This window comes from Euprymna scolopes, chromosome 40 (assembly GCF_053919585.1).
Source record: "Euprymna scolopes isolate OS-2025 chromosome 40, ASM5391958v1, whole genome shotgun sequence".
Lineage (NCBI taxonomy): Eukaryota > Metazoa > Mollusca > Cephalopoda > Sepiida > Sepiolidae > Euprymna > Euprymna scolopes.
In genome coordinates this window covers 13,542,004-13,562,208 of record NC_136521.1, presented here as the reverse complement: position 1 = coordinate 13,562,208, position 20,205 = coordinate 13,542,004, and the positions used below count along the sequence as shown (strand labels likewise).

Sequence of the window (20,205 nt, the reverse complement as noted above, 5' to 3'; positions counted from 1 at the left end):
AAATGAGTAATTCTAAAAGAACCATCATCTTGTAACATTAACAGAATAGTATATATTTAACAGAAGAATAAACTACTAAATACAAAACGTGAATTTATTGCAAATTGCAGACACTGGACATAATAATAAACAAACATATGTTGGAAAATTAAAGAATATAAAATGTGAATATTTACCGGGAATAAAGTCAGTCACATTTGTGTTGGGTGGTTTTATTGTTGTGGTTGTTGGTGGAGGTGGCATCATCGTGACAGTTGATGCACTAATAGTTTGGGTTGCTGTGGAAGGAAACATTGAATAAAAACATTAGTATCTTTTGGTTTAACTATTTTACTACAGCGAATGATTAATACATATATGGTGTTTGAGAAAAATTTGATTTTTTTTTACAACAGGAAAGAAAAATCTTGATTAAATTGAAGCAATCAAAAAAATTAAAAACAAATCTTTTGCCGAATACAGTTCACTTTAAGAAGCTCTTCTTACACCAAAAATTTAAATCTGGAATCCACTGTTTTCACAATATCCTTCAAGAGATGCCTGAATACCAATTTTATCCTGGCAATCAGTTCATCATTGGTGCTGCAAATAGTACGGTTAGTGTATTTCTCAAATGCGCCCCACACACAGTAGTACAATAGGAGGTTATGATCAGACTACGATTTGAGGAGAGGAGCAGATGTTAAGGCCACAACAATTTCATAAAATTCATAAACGGTGACATACTTTTTAAGATCTTCATTTTGCATGATTAAAAATAATCCTTCTCTTTATTTTTATACTATTCATATCTTTACTATCATATAAAAGTCACTTTATTTATATGTCTGGCAGTGTTCTTAGATATGTTATGCACAGAAATTCATCTGATAAGTCATACAAGTTCTCAGTCAGCCACGTTCGGATGTTATAAGAAACAGATACGTTATTTTTTATTTCAAATGGAAAACGTTCATAAAATCAAAATACAATAACATGACACACTCCTCAAATTGGCGTGCATGGCTGTCACCCCAGGAAGAAGCCTCTTCTGAAGGCAATACATAAGAAAGCCCGCAAACAGTTTGCTGAAGACACGTCAACAAAGCTCATAGATTACTGGAACCATGACCTATGGTCTGATGAGACGAAATTTAATTTGGTTCTGGTGGCCTTAAGCATGTGTGGCAGCGACCAGGTGAGGCGTACAAAGTGTGTCATACCTACAGTCAAGCATGGGAATGTCATGGTTTGAGGCTGCATGAATGCTGCAGGTAGTGGAGAGTTACATTTCATTGAGGAAAACATGAACTCCAACATGAACTGTCAAATACTGCAGCAGAGCATGATCCCCTCCCCCCCCTCCAGAAACTGGGTCACAGAGTAGTGTTCCAGCATGACAATGACCCAACGCACACATCCAAGACAACCACTGCTTTACTGAAGAGGCTGAGGGTAAAAGTGATGGACTGGCCAAGCATGTTTCCAGACTTGAACATCTTTAGGTTATCCTCCAGCAGGAGGTGGAAGTGCGCTAAGTCTCAAATATCTGCCAGCTCCGCAACATTGCAATTGAAGAGTGGAAGTGCATTCCAGTGGCTATATGTGAAGCTCTGGTAAACTCCATGCCCAGGAGAGTAAAGGCAGTTTTGGATAATGATGGTGGCCACACAAAATATTGAGAGTTGACATGTTGTATGTTAATATTGACAACTTTTCGTAAGGGGTGTACTCACTTTTGTTGCCAGGGATTTAGCTTTTAATGGTTATATTTTGAGTTATTTTGAAGGGAAAATAAATTAATTCTGTTATATATGTTGTAGACAGACTACTTTTCATTGTGTCAAACAATCATTTTTTTTCAGTGTTGTCCCATGAAGATATATACTTAAATATTTGAAGAAATGTGAAGGGTATACTCACTTTTGTGATACACTGTATATATATATATATATATATATATATATATATATATATATATATATATATATATATATATATATATATAATGTTACGGAGATTGTTAAATAAATGGTAAATAATCACATTCAACTAATGTCTGGATGTAAAATGAGTGAATCGTTTATTTATTTGTTTTTTGTTCTACATTTCTAGTCACTCGTATTTTGTTTTTTTTTTGTTTTTTTACTACTCCGTTTGCACTTGTCAAAACTATGGATGCTCAAATGTGTAATAATCATTCATATTCATGACGTACTTGTGGATAATTTTATTTTTATTTCGGACTATTAGTCTCATCTTTATTAGTTGTTGTTTTTTTGGATCTTTTTATTGGTTCACAACGTTACCCAAAGCGTGCCAGAGGTAATTGGTCAAAAATGTGGTGAGACGACAACAACTACGGATGGCAGTGATGGCTGAGAATGCAGTTAGGAGATTCGAAGTTCCTATCCGTTGCGGTTACCACCTGATGAAGGTCAGAGGAAGTTGGCCGAAACATTGTGAACCAATAAAAAGATCCAAAAAAACAACAACTAATAAAGATGAGACTAATAGTCCGAAATAAAAATAAAATTAACATATAATGCTCATCTCTAAAAAATGAATTCCAATTAAGGAATAATATATATATGTACTTGTGGATATTATGAAAGTTTAAAAAATTTGTAAAAGGTACTTACTGTAATGGGCACGATGAGTATAGGGAAAACTAATCGGTTTTACTCTACGAGAACCAGTAACTGAAAAGACAAAATAAAATATTATTCGATGCCTGCGTTCAGTCTCGAAAGACAAAGGATACCCCCTGTAAGGGAAGCTGTGCAAGAATTGCGCAATTTCCAACCACACCTCTCCTGAATCGGCAGTGTTTGGGTCCAGTGGCAAAGAGAAGTTCAGAACGACTGGAAACAATGCCGAGATAAGCAGAGAGCACATACAGCACCTGGAATTCCCAAATAGTTACCCATTTAATACTAACCAGATTCAACGTTGCTTAACTTCGATGATCCAGCGGGAACCGGTGTGTCAACATGTTTATACCGTATAAAAAAAAAAAAATTAACTCTAGAGATGCCGTATAAAAAAATATTAACTCTAGAGATGCAGTATAAAAAAAAAATATTAACTCTAGAGATGCCGTATAAAAAAATATTAACTCTAGAGATGCCGTATAAAAAAAATATTAACTCTAGAGATGCCGTATAAAAAAAAATATTAACTCTAGAGATGCCGTATAAAAAAAAAATATTAACTCTAGAGATGCCGTATAAAAAAAATATTAACTCTAGAGATGCCGTATAAAAAAAAAATATTAACTCTAGAGATGCCGTATAAAAAAAAATATTAACTCTAGAGATGCCATATAAAAAAAAATATTAACTCTAGCTGAAATGCTGACCTAATGAGAGGTGAGGGGTTATTTTTAAAACTTATTAGATGCAAGGGATGTTAAATTACTGATGATGATGGTGGTGGTGGTAGTCAATTGAAATGGATGGCTCTCGTCTAGGGGAGGCCCCATGTTTTGATAAGCTTCTGGGTTTGACCTTTACTCCTGATCTGAAATGGAACACGTACATCAAGTTTGTTGCCAAGGTCGCTGGGAAAATGGTGGGATCCTTCTACCGCTCCAGAAGATATGTCACTACTGATGCAATTCTCTATATAAAAGCCAAGTACATCGAAGGACGGAGTACTGCTGCCATATTTGGGCAGGAGCTGCTAAAAACAGCCTATCCTGCCTTGACAAAGTACACAATAGACTTCGTGGCTTAATGGGGGATGCCTTTTTCTCTTCCCTGTAACCTCTCTCCCACAGAAGAGACGTTGCAAGCCTGTCTTTGTTTTATCGTTATTTCCATGGCAGGTGCTCGTCCGAGCTCCAATCTCTGGTCCCCCCTCACAAATTTTTCACGAAAAACACCCGTCTAGCTGAAACCACTGGCAATAATTTTCTCCACTCTTTATCTGTGCCTAAATCAAAACGTAGATTCCATGAACAAAGCTTCTTTCTTAGAAGTGCACACCTGTGGAACTCTCTTTCATTTGCCTGTTTCCCACCTGACTAGAACTTGGATGTCTTCAAGTCCAACATAAACAAATTCCTGATGAAGCGCCCCCTTAAGTAAGACACTTTATCAAATCTCCAATACTAACGATTACTACGACACTATCCCATTGATTACTGTACACGCAATAACCCTTATCCCCGAGTGGCTTCTGGGCCTTGATAAGTGGTGACTACCATGTAACAAAAAAAAAAAATGACAGAGAGTGCTTCGTTTCGTAGATGTACAACTTCAGGTAGCAGAGTCATTTGGCAGCGGAAATACGGAAAGAAAGAAGCAAAATGTATGGCTTTGATAGAAAGAGTGATAAAGACTTGCCGTCAATAAATTTCCAGACTTTTTTTGTACAAACATTTAAAATTGTCGCAGACTCTTGAAAATTCAGTATGCTATTGCTATACATCTTATGAGATGACTGACCAATTTTTATGATTTCAGGTTAACAGCTACAGCAGGAATTGGAATACACGCTACTAAAGTGCTCGAGTTGTTAGTTTATCTACAAACAAACAGTGAGCCTAATAAGCGTTGGGTGAGATACATTTACGACATGATGAAAAGTGATTAAAAATTTTTCCACATGTCTGAATACCCTATAAACCAATTTTCAAGTCTGTGGATTAAAAATTCATTAGGTATATATGTTGAAAAGTGTCCTCACACACACACAGACACACACACACACAAATTCTCACTTTTATAGATATATAGATTATCGCCCTTAAATTTTACCAAACGTTATGTTTAAAGATATGCTTCAATAATCCATCCCTTTTTTATTTTTATTAAATCATTTTAATTTCTGTTAATACCCGCAAAATTACTGCATGCATATAGGAAAATTACAAATACACTAAACATTATTTTATTATAAACCGTTTAAAAATAGTCTTCTAAATTAGGCATACAAATGACTTATTTGTTCTTTATTATATACTGGGATGGGGGCCTAAAATATATAATCGTCCACATACAGTACTGTTTCGTTGTACCACAACTCATTAGTGCAGCTAGGCTAGCACCTTTCCCTAGCTGTGAATTGAACCTACAACTATCGTGCTGATAGTCAGCAGTTCTAACCACTATATATATATATATATATATATATATATGATTTTTCAGAATGTGAGAGATTGTATAATAAATGAGGGCGAAACTCGAGTCTTGGACTTCCGGTTCGTTGACTATCATGGCTCTTGTGAGCTGCGGCGTTGTTTGGCTGTGGAATTTATTATATATATATATATATATATATATATATATATATATATATATATATATATATATATATATATTAGCAGGGAGACTCGATGTTGCCTGGGATTGAATGATGATCAATGAATGTTTCACACTCCCATACATTGATTGTCATCGAAGTCAGTGAAATCATCTATTTTTAAATCAAATTAATCGATTGTCTGCAGCGCACCAAGAGGAAGCTTCACATGCTTCCTCACAGTGACTTAGTTCACAAAACACTGTAGACTGTTGATTTCATATAATTATTTTTATATCTCTAGGGCAATTGCTCTTTACATATCAAAGGCCTTCGATAAGATATTGCATAAAGGTCTACTTCCCAAGATCTCCAGCTATGGCAATACCCTATATACCAATTTACACTATAATGATCAATATCAGTAACGAAATAACCTGAAAACTAAAAAGAAAAAAAAAATAAATAAATAAAATTGTGCAGGCTGAGATACAGACCAACACTAGCATAAAATATTGGAACTGAAGGCAAACCCTAATCCAAAGAGACACCAACGAAAATATTTTGTTATAATTTACTTGAATGAGTTTGGTGTGGATATTTTTGTTTCCACTTTGGCGAAATTTAATATTGCTCAATCGTATAAAATAAATGAACACGTACAAAAAAAAAAAAAGAAAAAAAACCCCATAAAATTCATAATACAAAAATGGGAGAACCTTAAACAAGGTCGAGTACCCACTTATGACCCTCTCCCAATCAGGGTACGTGGTCGCAGCAGGCAGATGATGGATGAACAGTTGAGCAGCCTGATAGTTTCTTCCGGATTTGGTTGTATTAAACTGATTTGAGATACAATAGCTAAGACTGCCCGCTCTGTATGAGTATTGTCCCTACAGTGAGTAATTGTAACCTACTATAGGTACAATATTGTAAAGAATGCCATCGTGAAATGGTCTGAAGGAAGAAGTGATGATTGATGTCTGCGAAAACAGACGTAATACATGAAGATTTTTGTAAAAATAAAATAAAAAAATAAAAAAACAAAACAGTTAAAATTTGGTTTACAAAATAAATGCGTATTTTCCCCTACTTGGCCGCGCGCCCTCCGGGGCCCAGGCGACAAGATCAAAGTGTAGGATCTGTTCCGACAGATACTGCAAGCAAAGACCAGATGTGGGAGCAACCCCACATACCTGACCTTTAACCAGCTCCCATTTCCCACCTCTCGGGAGCTGGTCCCCTTTTTTCCCTTCCCCCTTCCTTCACTCTTCACATTAAAAATTGGTCTTGTGCCTAATTTGCTCGGTGGGGGAGCAAATAAATACCCACTGATTATAACAAATTCAATAATACTGCAGAAAATCCTACTTACGTTTGTAATTTGAGGACAATCCAACTGCTGAAACACAAGAGAAATAAGAAATGTTAAACTACTTGAGAGAATATATATATATATATATATATATATATATATATATATATATATATATATATAATTGCAATTAAGTTTACAAAGATAATCCAAAATAGTAAACTTAAAATATATTATAAATATTAAAGACTTAGTTTATATAAATATACATGATATATATATATTTTACATATATATAATACTAGCAGGGGTGCCCGGCGTTGCTCGGGTGTTTGGAGGTGTATGCTGTGCAAAAAAAGCAAAAAAACAAAAAAAATGGTTAATTTTTTAAAACTTTGACCCCTATTATGACCCCTTAAAATTTATTGTTTCGGGCTCAAATCACTCTATTAAGTTAGATCTATGTTCAAGGAACCTAAATCTAAAATTTCAAGTGTCTAGACCCAAAATTGTCGAAGGAGTTTGGTAGAGTTCTTAAAGGTCAAATCGTTGAAATTTGACCCCTTAACAGCCAAATTTCTGGCTGACACCCGTCACAGCGATTTTTCCAAATCTCAGTACCCGGTATTTCAAATTTCGAGTCTATAGACTAAAAATTGACAGAGTTATTGCGTAGGGAAATGTACTCAGACAGATAGACAGACAGACAGACAGACAGACACGTTCACTTTTATAGATATATAGATATATTATATATATTATATATATATATATTATATTTTAGAAATGATATCATATATATATTGTATATATATTTGATGTATATTATATGTTTATACATATTCTATATATATATATATATATATATATATATATATATATATATATATATATATATATATATATATATATACTAGCAAAAGTACCCGTCGTTGACTGGGTTCAAAAACAGCCTACAGAAAATGGACTCTGATTTATGAAAGTATAATAGGTTATGAAAAGGAAGGCTTGTAAAGAGATAGCTTCGAATTTGGGGGTATCAAAACCAAAGCAAAATATGATGAAAGTAAAAAGAAAATAGATAAACCCCATAATTTATTATACCATACCTGTTCACACTGAAACACTTATCACAATATTCTGTCGATCTATATTAAAAAACCTTGTTAAACTTTGTGACATATTTCCATTCTATGGAGGTCAGGCGCGAACGAACACCCCATAATTTTATTATACCATATTTCTTCAAACTGAAACATAATTATCAAAGTATACTTACGCAGATAGACATGAAAAGTCTTTATTAAAGTTTGTGCCTATTTCCATTCTATAGAGGCCAGGCGCGAACGCAGACCCCACAATTTTATTATACCATCCCTATTTAAGTTAAAACTTACTTATCAAATATTATTATGTACATCTATATCAAAAACACTTGGAAACTTTTTTTTTTTTTTAATTTTTAAATTTTTTATTTCCATACTTTGTGGACCAGGCGCGAACGCAGACCCCACAATTTTAATGAATCATCATTATGCCAGACTAAACATACCCATTCCTGTGTCTCGATACATCTTCTATCATTATATGTGATCAGTTTTCTATAATAGTCAACCATATAGGAGCCTATTCGTGACCAGACACACAAACGTTCAGCTTTATATTATAGATTTTATATATATATATATATATATATATATATATATATATATATATATATATATATATATATATATATAATTGTTATGGCTTGCAAGTCGCCACAAAGAAGAACAGAAGAACGGGGATATTACACATGTATTACATGAAAACAACAGAAATGTTACAAATAAAAAGAGTAGGTAATTCACCGAGCATGCGAGGGTCGCTCTGGAATTAGATCCTTGCCTGGGATCGCCATGAGTAATGTTTATATGTACGATGGATTAGGCCATATGGAGGGTGGTTTCCCCACAACACCCCACTCCCAAGCTGATTTCTTCGGGTGTGAAATCAGTATCTTTTTTTTTTGGGGGGGGCAGACCAGCTTCCTTTTTCTGCCGAAACGTCTTCGTTCTGACATGTCTTTTGGAGGTTCCACGTCAAAACAGTCGTATACTGTATCAATTGCCTCTCTGCCTTCCTGCGGTGGTTCATCTTGATCCTCGGAGATGCGTTTCCTTATTTGGTTTAGGTGTCTCTTATGTTCGAATTTTGGGCCCTGAATGAAGTATGTAACATGGCCGACTCTTCATAAGATCGTGCTCTGTACCGAAAAGTAAACGTTATTCTTATGTCTAAAATATACTTTATCCCGCGGTTAAACCGTTTTGTTGGCATTGTAGAGGTTCTGTATTGTATTATATGTTTGGGCAGGAGTTTATCAAATACTGATTTTATTCTCCGCCCAAACATGATTTCAGCTGGGGATCCGGCATCTGGTTTGTTCAGATTTTTCGTTATCCTATAAACCTGCAGAAATTGCTGGAGGGCATTTTCTGTCGGTGTGCCGCGCGCCTTCTTTAACGCCATTTTTAGTGTACCAATGAAGCGTTCAGCCTGGCCGTTACTGCTGGGGTGATACTTGGAGGTCGTAATATGCTCAACTTGGTACGTCTCCCAGAATTCTCTGAACTCTGCTGAGGTGAACTGGGTACCGTTGTCGCTGACTAGACAATCCACAACCCCAAAACGAGCAAACAACTCCAATAAAAAATTCATTGTCGTTGCCATGGTCGTTTTTCTTTTTTATTTTTGCATCTCAAGACCTCTGGCCATTTCGAGTAGCTGTCTACTACTATCAGGTAGTAAAAATCCTCCACTGGTCCCGCATAGTCAATGTGGAACTCGGCCACGTTTATTCAGCTTCATGCCAAGGTTTATGGGTAATAGATGCACAACCTTTGCATGTATTCACCATATTGGTAATATCTTGGTCCATAGCTGGCCAGTAAACCAAACTTCTCATTAGGCTTTTCATCCAGTTTATTCCTGGATGCCCCATGTGGAAGTCCTTGGGAATCCTTTCTTGAAGGGTTTTGGGGATGACAGCCCTTTCACCGTATAGCAGTATTTCGTCGCAAACAAAATGTCTGAAATGGTATCACCCAGTGTTAACTTCTGCTTAATGGTTTTGATGAACTCATCATTCACGGATTCTGCCTTAATTTCTTGAAGTGTGACCAGCAGTTCTCTGATAATACATATCATGGTTTTCAGTTCACTATTAATACGTAGTGCCACGATTACTGAGTCTTCAAGAGGTTCCATTTTGGCAGGAATTAGTCTCGACAGACCGTCTGCATGTGCCAGTTGTTTTGAGAGAAATTCTGTTGTAAAATATATATAATTATATATATATATATAAATATATATATATATATATATATATATATATATATATATATATATATTTATATATATATATATGTATTTATTATATATAAATTATATATATATATATTATATACTAGCATTTCAGTCCGGCATTGCCCGGGTGTTTGGATGTGTATGTTGAGCAAAAAAAAAAAAAGAGGTAGTAGGAAGGCAGGCTCGAACCCGTACTGCAATGGAGGAAAACAACGGAAAAAAAACCCTGACGTCTTTGCTGTTACGACCACCACCAAACCGGAAGTGACTTATATTTAAATTAAGGTTAAACAATAGAATGGAGAGGATGACTTTCAAAAATATCGGCGAAAAAAGTGACCCCCTGTAGAAAAGTGCCTAGTTGAAGGTGAAGATATTAATGTTTTTAGCCAATTTTTCGGTATTTGTCGTCTAAAAGGTCAAACTTCAAAACGATACTGATCTTGGTAATATTTGTCGCCTCTGTCGAATGTTTAAGGCAGACATGCAAACAGACATGCATACACACATTTATATATTGGTAACTAAAGATTTTCGACCCAAATCGATTAAAAAGCTTGCCCTATCTCTGAATAACCTTTATGTAAAATTTCAAATGTTTACACCAGATATTGTCTGAGTAATTTGGTAGAGACCACAGAGGTCAATTTTTTTAACTTTGGCCCCTATTATGACCCCTTAAAATTTATTGTTTTGGGCTTAAATCTATTTATTAAGCTAGATCCATGCCCAAAGAACCTATATCTAAAATTGCTTAGACCGAAAATTGTCAGAGGCGTTTGGTATAGTTCTCAAAGATCAAATCGTTGAACTTTGACCCCTTAACAGCCAAATTTCTGGCCGAAAACGGATTACAAAGATTTTTCCAAATCTCAGTACCCTATATATCAAATTTCGCGTCTGTAGACTGAAAATTGACAGAGTTATTGCGTAGGGAAATGTACACAGAAAAAGAAAGACGAAAAATATAACTAAAAATCAATACATATTTAGGAGCGGTATTATGAAAAACAAAATAACAACAATAACAAAAAAAAGTGAAAAAGAAATCACTCGTAAATTATGAAGACCTCCAGTTCTTGATTCGTCTTCTGAAATATGAATACATAACAAAGTACTTATTTTGATAGCTCAATAATGAAACAATAGAGCTATAATTTTTTCTTTTTCTTTAAAGATACCACGTTAATAGGAGTAGACACCCAATTATTTACTAATTTTCAGAATCTTTCTACCTATTTCTATTAACGTGGTATCTTTAAAGGAAAGTACACACACACACACACATATATATATACGTTTTATTTTTATGTTCGCCTAGGTTTGGAGGCGGGGGGGGGCTATGATTCGGTTTATTTATTTAGTTTTTATTTTATTGTTAATTGTTTGGAGAGGGTTAGCTAGAAGTCGCGGGCGCGAACACCCAACAGGTCAAGACATACTTACCAAAAAATCATCTCACCAACGAGACGCCAAAAACTTTAATATTAAGACTCGAATTTTAAAGTAATCCCCCTCCTCCTACCCCCACATATTCCCCTTCTCCCTCATGTATCCCTATGCCCTCAGCCACACCAGAAATAAACTTCCCAGACCCTCCCCCACAAATTCCTTAAACTCCAAAACTAAAACATTACCGATATACCAAGCGCCCCCTCCCACCTTCCCCCTTGTTCCCTTCCTCTCTTTCTTCCGCCCTCCTCGCACCCCCTGACCTCATTCACTCTTTCACTCTTTCATCCCATAATAACGAACACTTCTGTAAAAGTCTGAGGAAGCTACAGACGGCCAAAAAAAAAACGGCCGGGTAGCTGAAACAATAATGTAACTTAACAGAAAGATACGGTAATAAAAAATAAAACGCATATTTGCTCTACAACAGTATTGAGCACTTTCTTCAGTTTTTATTAATTACCATTTCCACTAAACTATATATATATATATATATATATATATATATATATATATATATATGCTATTTATTTGCTTCCCCAGGAAAGCAGAATGTGACACAACGCCGTTAAAAAGTAAAAGAAAAAAAGAAAGGAGAAAACACGCTGTAATGGTCGTGTGTGCATGTGTGTGTGCGCTGTGAAGTGTGAATAGTAGTACGAACAATTCCATAACAGAAGTACGTTGTCAGCGTCGGTCTGGCTCGTCGCTAAGCAACTTCCTGGAAAATTGGCCGGTTCATTTGCATACATACAAAAATGCATAGCTAATATAAGTTTCCGATACTTGTAGAAAACGTTTCGATGCAAAACCTACCCTAAAACACTGTCAGACCAAATACCTTTGTGTGAAATTTCATAAAAATCAGTCCAACCGTTTTTGAGTCTATAACCAACGAACTCACACATACACAGACAAAGTTGCATTTATATAATAGATATAGATATATATTATATATATTGTATCTATGTTATATATATTTTATATATATTATATAAATATATATTACATATATATTTAATATATATTATATAAACATATATATATATATTATATATATTATAGAAACATATATATATATAATATATATAAAATATATATATAATATATATAATATATATATTTTTTATATATATTATAGAAACATATATTATACTAGCATGGATACCTGACGTTGCCTGGGTTGACATGAAGTTCTGTTTCGAACACACCTGCTATACCAATCATCATGGGCAACGTGGATACCTCCACAACAATTCCAAAAATAAAAGAACGGATGAAAATATGTAAATGTAACTGGCAAAAAAAAGTACATGATACCCTCTCCACCAGTTATTTCGGCAAAAAAGATACAAAGAGAAGAAACTATTCTCCGGATATTGAGTACTGGAAAGAACCCTCCTCCCCCCCAAAAAATTAAAAATAAATCATTACAACTTTTGTTTCAATAAAAAGTAGCAGCGAATACCCGTTCGATCGCAAAAAAAAAAAAAAAAATGCCAACTAGGCAGAACCCTAGAAAAATGGATCTACCATAAATTAATTCCAAAAAGAATTGAATTAAATTTTTCAGCATTTTATGTTTCTAATGCAATTCCCTCTCCATAAAAAAAATTGAATTTTAGGGTTCGTTTTGTTTATAAATTGGTGAGGTGAAAGTAGAGAATAGTGTCAAAAAAAATAATTAAATTTATCGTTATTTTATGTTTCAAATATAATTGCCGCCCCCACAACAAAAAAAAAAGACAAATTGTATTTCTCATGCCCCCCCCCCTCGATCGCCAAACTTGTAAAAAATGCTAGAGATGACATGTCTCTTTGAACCATTTGTGGCCAAAATGTGGGTGCTCATTTTACGTTAAATTTATATAGAAAAGTCATCCTCCCACTCTAAAATGTTAATTTGCTTTTTTTCAAAATTTCTTCTTTCATATTATTTATAAAGGCTGTTTAAACTTAATAGGCCCAGAAAAGTAGGTCTTAATTTTTTTAGGAGTTAAACGACGGATCACGTCGTAAAAACTTACCTTTTTTTTTAATTAAAAATTTAATGTTGAAATCGATTTGATTAACATGAGAAAAGAAAGAATAGTATAAATTGTTTTTTTCTCCAGGTTTTAAACGACGTTGGGTCACATCGTAAACATTTACCGATTTCTGTATAGCCGTTTAAAGAATAATAAAAACAAACAAATGAAATGTTCGGAAGATTCCAAGGGGCAAATAACTCTTAAAGTTTTGTAAAATAATTAAAAATAAATCAAATAAAACATGTTATCAATATAATTATTCTTTAAAATTTAGCAATAACAATTTAAAATAGAACGCTTAAAAAAATACTACACCCATAAATAAATGAAAGTAAAGAACCTTTTGTGTATATTAATCAACTTGTGAACAAAGAAAAAACAGTCACGCATACGAATTTATATATATATATATATATATATATATATATCATCTAGAATATAAACATTTTATATATATTATATGAACATATATATTATATATTTATACAAATATATATATTATATATATCAATATTATATATATATTATAGATATATATATATATTACGTCTAAATATTATATACATTATATAGATATATTATATAAACAAGAGATATATATATTATATATTACATATATATATATTATATTCATATATTATATACGTATAATAGATATATATTATATATATTACATATAATATATATTATATATGTATTATATGCATATATTGTATATATAAAAGATATACATTATATATATAAATACATTACGTATATATATTATATACATCTATTATATATATATATATATTACATACATATATTTTATATATATTAGACATATTTTATATATAATAGATATATATATTATATAAATGTATTATATATATAACAGATATATATATAGATATGTATAGATATTACATATATGTGTAATATATTATACACATATATTATATAACAAATATATATATATTACTTATATAAATATAGGTATATGATATATAATATATATATGTGTGTGTGTGTGTGTGTGTGTGTGTGTGTGTGTGTGTGTGTGTGTGTGTGTGTGTGTGTGTGTGAATTAATTAAGGGAGCCATACGGAAACAGACATAATATAAAAATATTTAAAAAAAAAACAATGTTTAAAAAAAACATGCGTATTCTTTCTCCATTTTTTATACCAACGTCAATAAAACTGCACAAAAACCTACTTACGTATGTAACTTGAAGGCATTCCAGGTGCTGTAACGCAAGAGAAATTTGAAATAGTTAACTAATTGAGAAGATTTATATATGTTTATATATGTTATATATATTACATAGATATAATAAATATATATTATATATATATATATATAATGCATATTTATATATATAAGTATACATATATATAAAATATATATATATAAAATATATATATATAAAATATATACATAAAAGATATATATATATATAAAAGATATATATATAAAAGATATATATATAAGATATATATATATATAAAAGATATATATATATAAGATATATATATATATAAAAGATATATATATAAGATATATATATAAAAGATATATATATATTAAAGATATATATATATATATATAAAAGATATATATATAAAAAAGATATATATATAAGATATATATATATATATATATATAAAAGATAGATATATATAGATATATATAAATGATAGATATATATATAAAGATATCAATTATTATTCTCCCTCTACAATCATACAACTAGCAATAATAATAATAATAATAATAATAATAATAATAATAATAATAATAATAATAATGAGAATAATAATATTTCTCCTTACAGCCATCCTAACACTAACAACACTCATTGTCCCCTCCAAAACTGCCGTCGTACTATCATTGCCCCACCCTTGAACAAAATTCAAACTATTTAACTAATACAAATCAGCAAATTAATATTAATATCAGACCTCAAGCTTTTAATAAAGTACATACATACATCGGCGCTACTTCAACATTAATTAAGAAAAGAATATCAAACCACATTTCTTCTTTTAACAACCATAATTCTAATAATAACCAAGGAACTTCTCTAATCACTTTAATTAAAAAAATTAACTCTAATAATACCACCTTCTCAATCAAATGGACTATCATAAAAAAATTAAGTCTTATACTCCAGGCTCTAAGTCATGTCGCCTCTGCACAACCGAAGCTATAACTATAATTACTTCCCCTCAAAGTAACAATACAATAAATTCTAAAAACGAACTGATCTATTTCTGTAAACCTAAGTCCAAATTTAATTATGGTAATTTTGAAATTACATAGTTATTACTTTAACCTTTCAGATATATATAATTTTCCTTTAACATTATCGTTTGTTATACATACTTTCTTAATACTTTAACTTAATAATCCTTTATTTTAATTCTTTATTTCTTCTTTGCTTGGCCGATTTTTTTTCTTTTATCTGCAATTTCCGTTTTAGTATTTAAATATTCCTATCAATCAAATATATCAATTTACTTACACATTCATATCCTGTATGTATATTTACTTATATTTTACTATATGCATTTACTTACATACTTACTTGCTTTATCCGGAATTTGCAGATACCGCCCATCTTCTTTCCTTAAACAATTTTTAATTTTTTAAATTTTTTATTTATTTATTAATTTATGTATTTATTTATGTTTTCCATTTAGTGTCTTTTAATAACTCTTGCTGACATGTTCTTAAGTAATAACCTGTACATTTCAGTTAACCTCTTTTTTTGCCCTATAATTTTCGCGCCTTTTAACGTCATCTTGTCTGGGTCATTTTGACATTTGCTTTTCTATTTTCTGTTTAATTATATCACTATTTAATCTTTCTCTCTCTCTCTCTCTCTCTCTCTCTCTATCTCTCTCTTTCTTCTTCTTTACTGATTTTTTTATTACACTTTGTCTCGGCAGCCGTGTCAAATGCATATCTTATTTTTCTTTTATTAATATTATTGGAATCTTTTTCCCCTTTTCCTTGTACATATTTGTGAATTATTCCACGGATTTCGGCCTTTTGGATTATTTTGGACCATCTTCCAATTACGCGATTTCCTTGGATTTTACTTGTGCGAATGGAAATTTAATTAACTTTCTTGGATTTTACCGTCATTGGATACTTTCCCTTTCACCAGACTATCCATTCACGTGTAATCACCTTTTTCTTCACCATATTCCCTCGGTTTCACCTTTTGTTATCAAGTAAGATATTTGACTTACTTGCAGTTTCATCAAATACTTTTGTATGCAAAATCCGATCCCGCATTTTGCTAATTCCTACCCTCTGATGAGAAGGAAAGTATTTCTTCGAAACTCTGCGGATTAAGGACTATCCACTTACTAAGTGTTTCCTTTACAGATTAAATATGTTTTTAACTCTTTTTCAAAGTGTTTTTAATATGTTTTATCAACTATTTGCTCTTATTATAAGCTCTATCTCCTATTTGGTTTTATCGAGCTTTTACATCTGGTTGAGATTACTTTATAAATATTAATTCTTTAATATTTATAATATACTTTAGTTTTACCATCTTGGATCATTTTGGTAAATTTAATTGTAATTTTTATTTTATTATTATTATTATATATATATGATGATTGCTGCATCTTTCCAGATGATCGCTGTCACATTGAGTCCTCCCAATCTTGTCGTCTATACCATCTCAGATAACTCTGCACTCCGGCCACAGATTTGCACATCTTGAAGCAGATGTGACATACAAATTAAGCAATTTCCATCGAGTTGACTTCCTCTGGAGGTTGAAGAGTATTCCTATGGACAATCACATATATTTTCAAACCAGCAGTAGACTTGCAAACTTTGCTGCATGTTAAACAGATCGTTTGATTCGGACTAATAGATGCAAAGTTGACCTGAACAGGAGTTTTGTGCGACTTAAGGTGGTTGACGTAGCCAACTTTTGACAAAAGCACTCGTTCATAAGTGTCGCATTACCAGCTCTGTGTGTCATGGTTAAGACCATCAATCAAACCTTTGCAAAGCTCTCGCTTCAGATTGCTGTGAGCCTGCTTTCTTTTCTCTAGAGCATCACAACTTTCACGTACAAGCTTTCACCACTTTGGCCTTTGAAGAGTAAGTTCTTCCCATGTGTCAATCTCGATTTGTAAGACTTTCAAATTATTCTTTGTAGAGTCCCTGAACCTCTTGTTGAGGGCGGTTGCCATTTTCCAGCTCCCCGTAAGAAAATTGTTTTGGCGGCCTACAATCTTTCATTCGAACCAAATGACCCACTCAACGCATGTGAGATCTGATTACAAGGGTCTCAACACTAGAGCAACATGCTCTCACAAGGACTTCAGTATCGGGTACTTGTGCTTTCCACTTGATGTTTAAGATACGTCTCAAGCATTTTTGGTGAAATCGTTCAAGCCATTTAATGTGCCTTTGATGCAATGTCCATGTCTCTGATTGATACAACGGTGTTGTTAGCACACAGGTCTTGTAAATCTTTAGTCCTGTCTGTGATGCCATGATCAGACCACACTGTCTTCTCAAACTTCCAAAAGCTACAGATGCCTTCTGAATTCGCCTGTGGATTTCAGTGTCGAGACAGCCATCCCTCGACAGAGTACTACCAAGGTACACAAATGAATCAACTGCTCCCAGTCTAGAACCACATACCATGGTGGTTGGCTCCACGTATGACTGGCCCGGTGCAGGAGTGAACATCACCTTTGTTTTAGACGGACGGATCCTCAGACCAAAGGCAGTGCAGGAGTCAGCAAATCTATCCATTATATGCTGCATATCAGTCTCAATATGCGACAAGAAAGAAGCATCGTCTGTATACAGTAACTCCTTGACCAAGACATGATGCAGCTTGGACCTGGCATTAAATCTTCTAAGATTAAAAATGCGACCTATTGTTCGAAACTTAAAGATGACACCTCTATATATATATATATATATATATATATATATATATATATATATACGAGCAAACAGTTAATAAAACATGTTAAAAAACACTTCGAAATGAGTTAAAATCATATTTAATCTGAAAAGGAAACACTAGATAAGTGAATCGTCTTTAATCCGCGGAGTTTCGAAGAAATACTTTCCTTCTCATCAAAGGGTAGGAATTAGCAAAATCCGGGATCGGATTTTTATTTTATATATATATATATATATATATATATATATATATATATATATATATATATATATATATATAAATTATATATATATATATATAAATTATATATATATATATATATAAATAAATTATATATATATAAATAAATTATATATATAAATTATATATATAAATAAATTATATATGTATATATAAATTATATGTATATATAAATTATATATATATATAAATTATATATATATATATATAAATTATATATATAAATAAATTATATATATATAAATTATATATATATAAATTATATGTATAGATAAATTATATATATATAAATTATATATATATATATATATAAATTATATATATATATAAATTATATATATAAATATACTAGACCACCCGTGACCCGTTGGGTCAGTACGTTATATTAGCTATGGAATTCATGTATGAGCGTGACACTTGTGGCATAAAGAAAATAGTTTTTTTTTACATAACAGAAGCATTTCTATGAAAGTATATTAAAATGAAAAAAGAATATAGATAGATTTCTATGAGTCGTTCTGTTTATTATAATTGTTATTTTTTTTTAAATTACAGTTACTGAATTATAAGTGGTTGGTCATACTTATGCACTGAACAGGTATCATAATCCTTATTATAGTTAAATTCAAATTTTGATATATCATCTTTTAAATGAAATTGTTAGTTGAAAGTACAGAATAATAAAAAAAACACTCTCCACATGTTAATAATGGCTTTTTAAATAGAAAATGAAAATAAAATGTAACTTTTTTCATTTAATTTAAGCAAACATTCAGTACCCATTGTGTAAAGGAAAACACTATTTAATGTAATAGAAATGTGTGCATTTACCGATTCAGCTTTCCGTTTGGAAATGTAAGCAGACGACTTTAAAAAACATGGGAAGAAGAAAAAGAAATTTTTTTGTAATAACGCCCTCTAGTAAAAAGGTCTGCATTAGTTAAGGGGGATAACTCTATCCAGTTTTACATCGCTCCCTTTTTCTCTCTGTCACACATACACGTAACTATTTCTCGCGTACGTAACGAAAACAGAGGGAGTAGGAGTGTTGAAATCTATTAGAGGGAAAGTGAGAGGTGTTTTCTTTCCATAAATTGTATAGGGTAATATTTCATATTATTAATAGATTCATAGATAAATAGATTTTATAATATATATTATAATTATCTATGAATCTATGTATTATTTGTATATATAAATAACTATTTGATCAAATTAAATGAAATTGTTTGTATTAAAAGCGATATAAAAATTCCGGAATTGGAATAACGGATTGAAGACGTTGCTATTTACGCATGCGCAACCGGATGTTGAAAACCGGAAATCTGATTGCAAACATACAAGACCCATAGACTTTTAGTATTATACTAGACCACCCGTGACCCGTTGGGTCAGTACGTTATATTAGCTATGGAATTCATGTATGAGCGTGACACTTGTGGCATAAAGAAAATAGTTTTTTTTTACATAACAGAAGCATTTCTATGAAAGTATATTAAAATGAAAAAAGAATATAGATAGATTTCTATGAGTCGTTCTGTTTATTATAATTGTTATTTTTTTTTAAATTACAGTTACTGAATTATAAGTGGTTGGTCATACTTATGCACTGAACAGGTATCATAATCCTTATTATAGTTAAATTCAAATTTTGATAT

The 20,205-nt window shown here is 31.9% G+C and overlaps 1 protein-coding gene across 6 annotated transcripts in view; it reads right to left on the bottom strand.

The window, feature by feature from the left end:
- Positions 1 to 20,205, bottom strand: part of LOC145265376 (inter alpha-trypsin inhibitor, heavy chain 4-like) — a 109,595-nt gene that overhangs the window by 8,731 nt on the left and 80,659 nt on the right. For 4 of the 6 annotated variants that reach the window (XM_080121168.1, XM_080121164.1, XM_080121169.1 and 1 more), the window contains 4 exons: positions 14,573 to 14,599; positions 6,602 to 6,628; positions 2,622 to 2,681; positions 177 to 278 (listed from right to left, as the gene is read on the bottom strand). In XM_080121168.1, the coding sequence (XP_079977294.1) occupies positions 177 to 278; positions 2,622 to 2,681; positions 6,602 to 6,628; positions 14,573 to 14,599 (216 nt within the window). The remainder of the gene's footprint in view (positions 1 to 176; positions 279 to 2,621; positions 2,682 to 6,601; positions 6,629 to 14,572; positions 14,600 to 20,205) is intronic. The other 2 variants (XM_080121167.1, XM_080121166.1) reach the window with 1 other exon arrangement.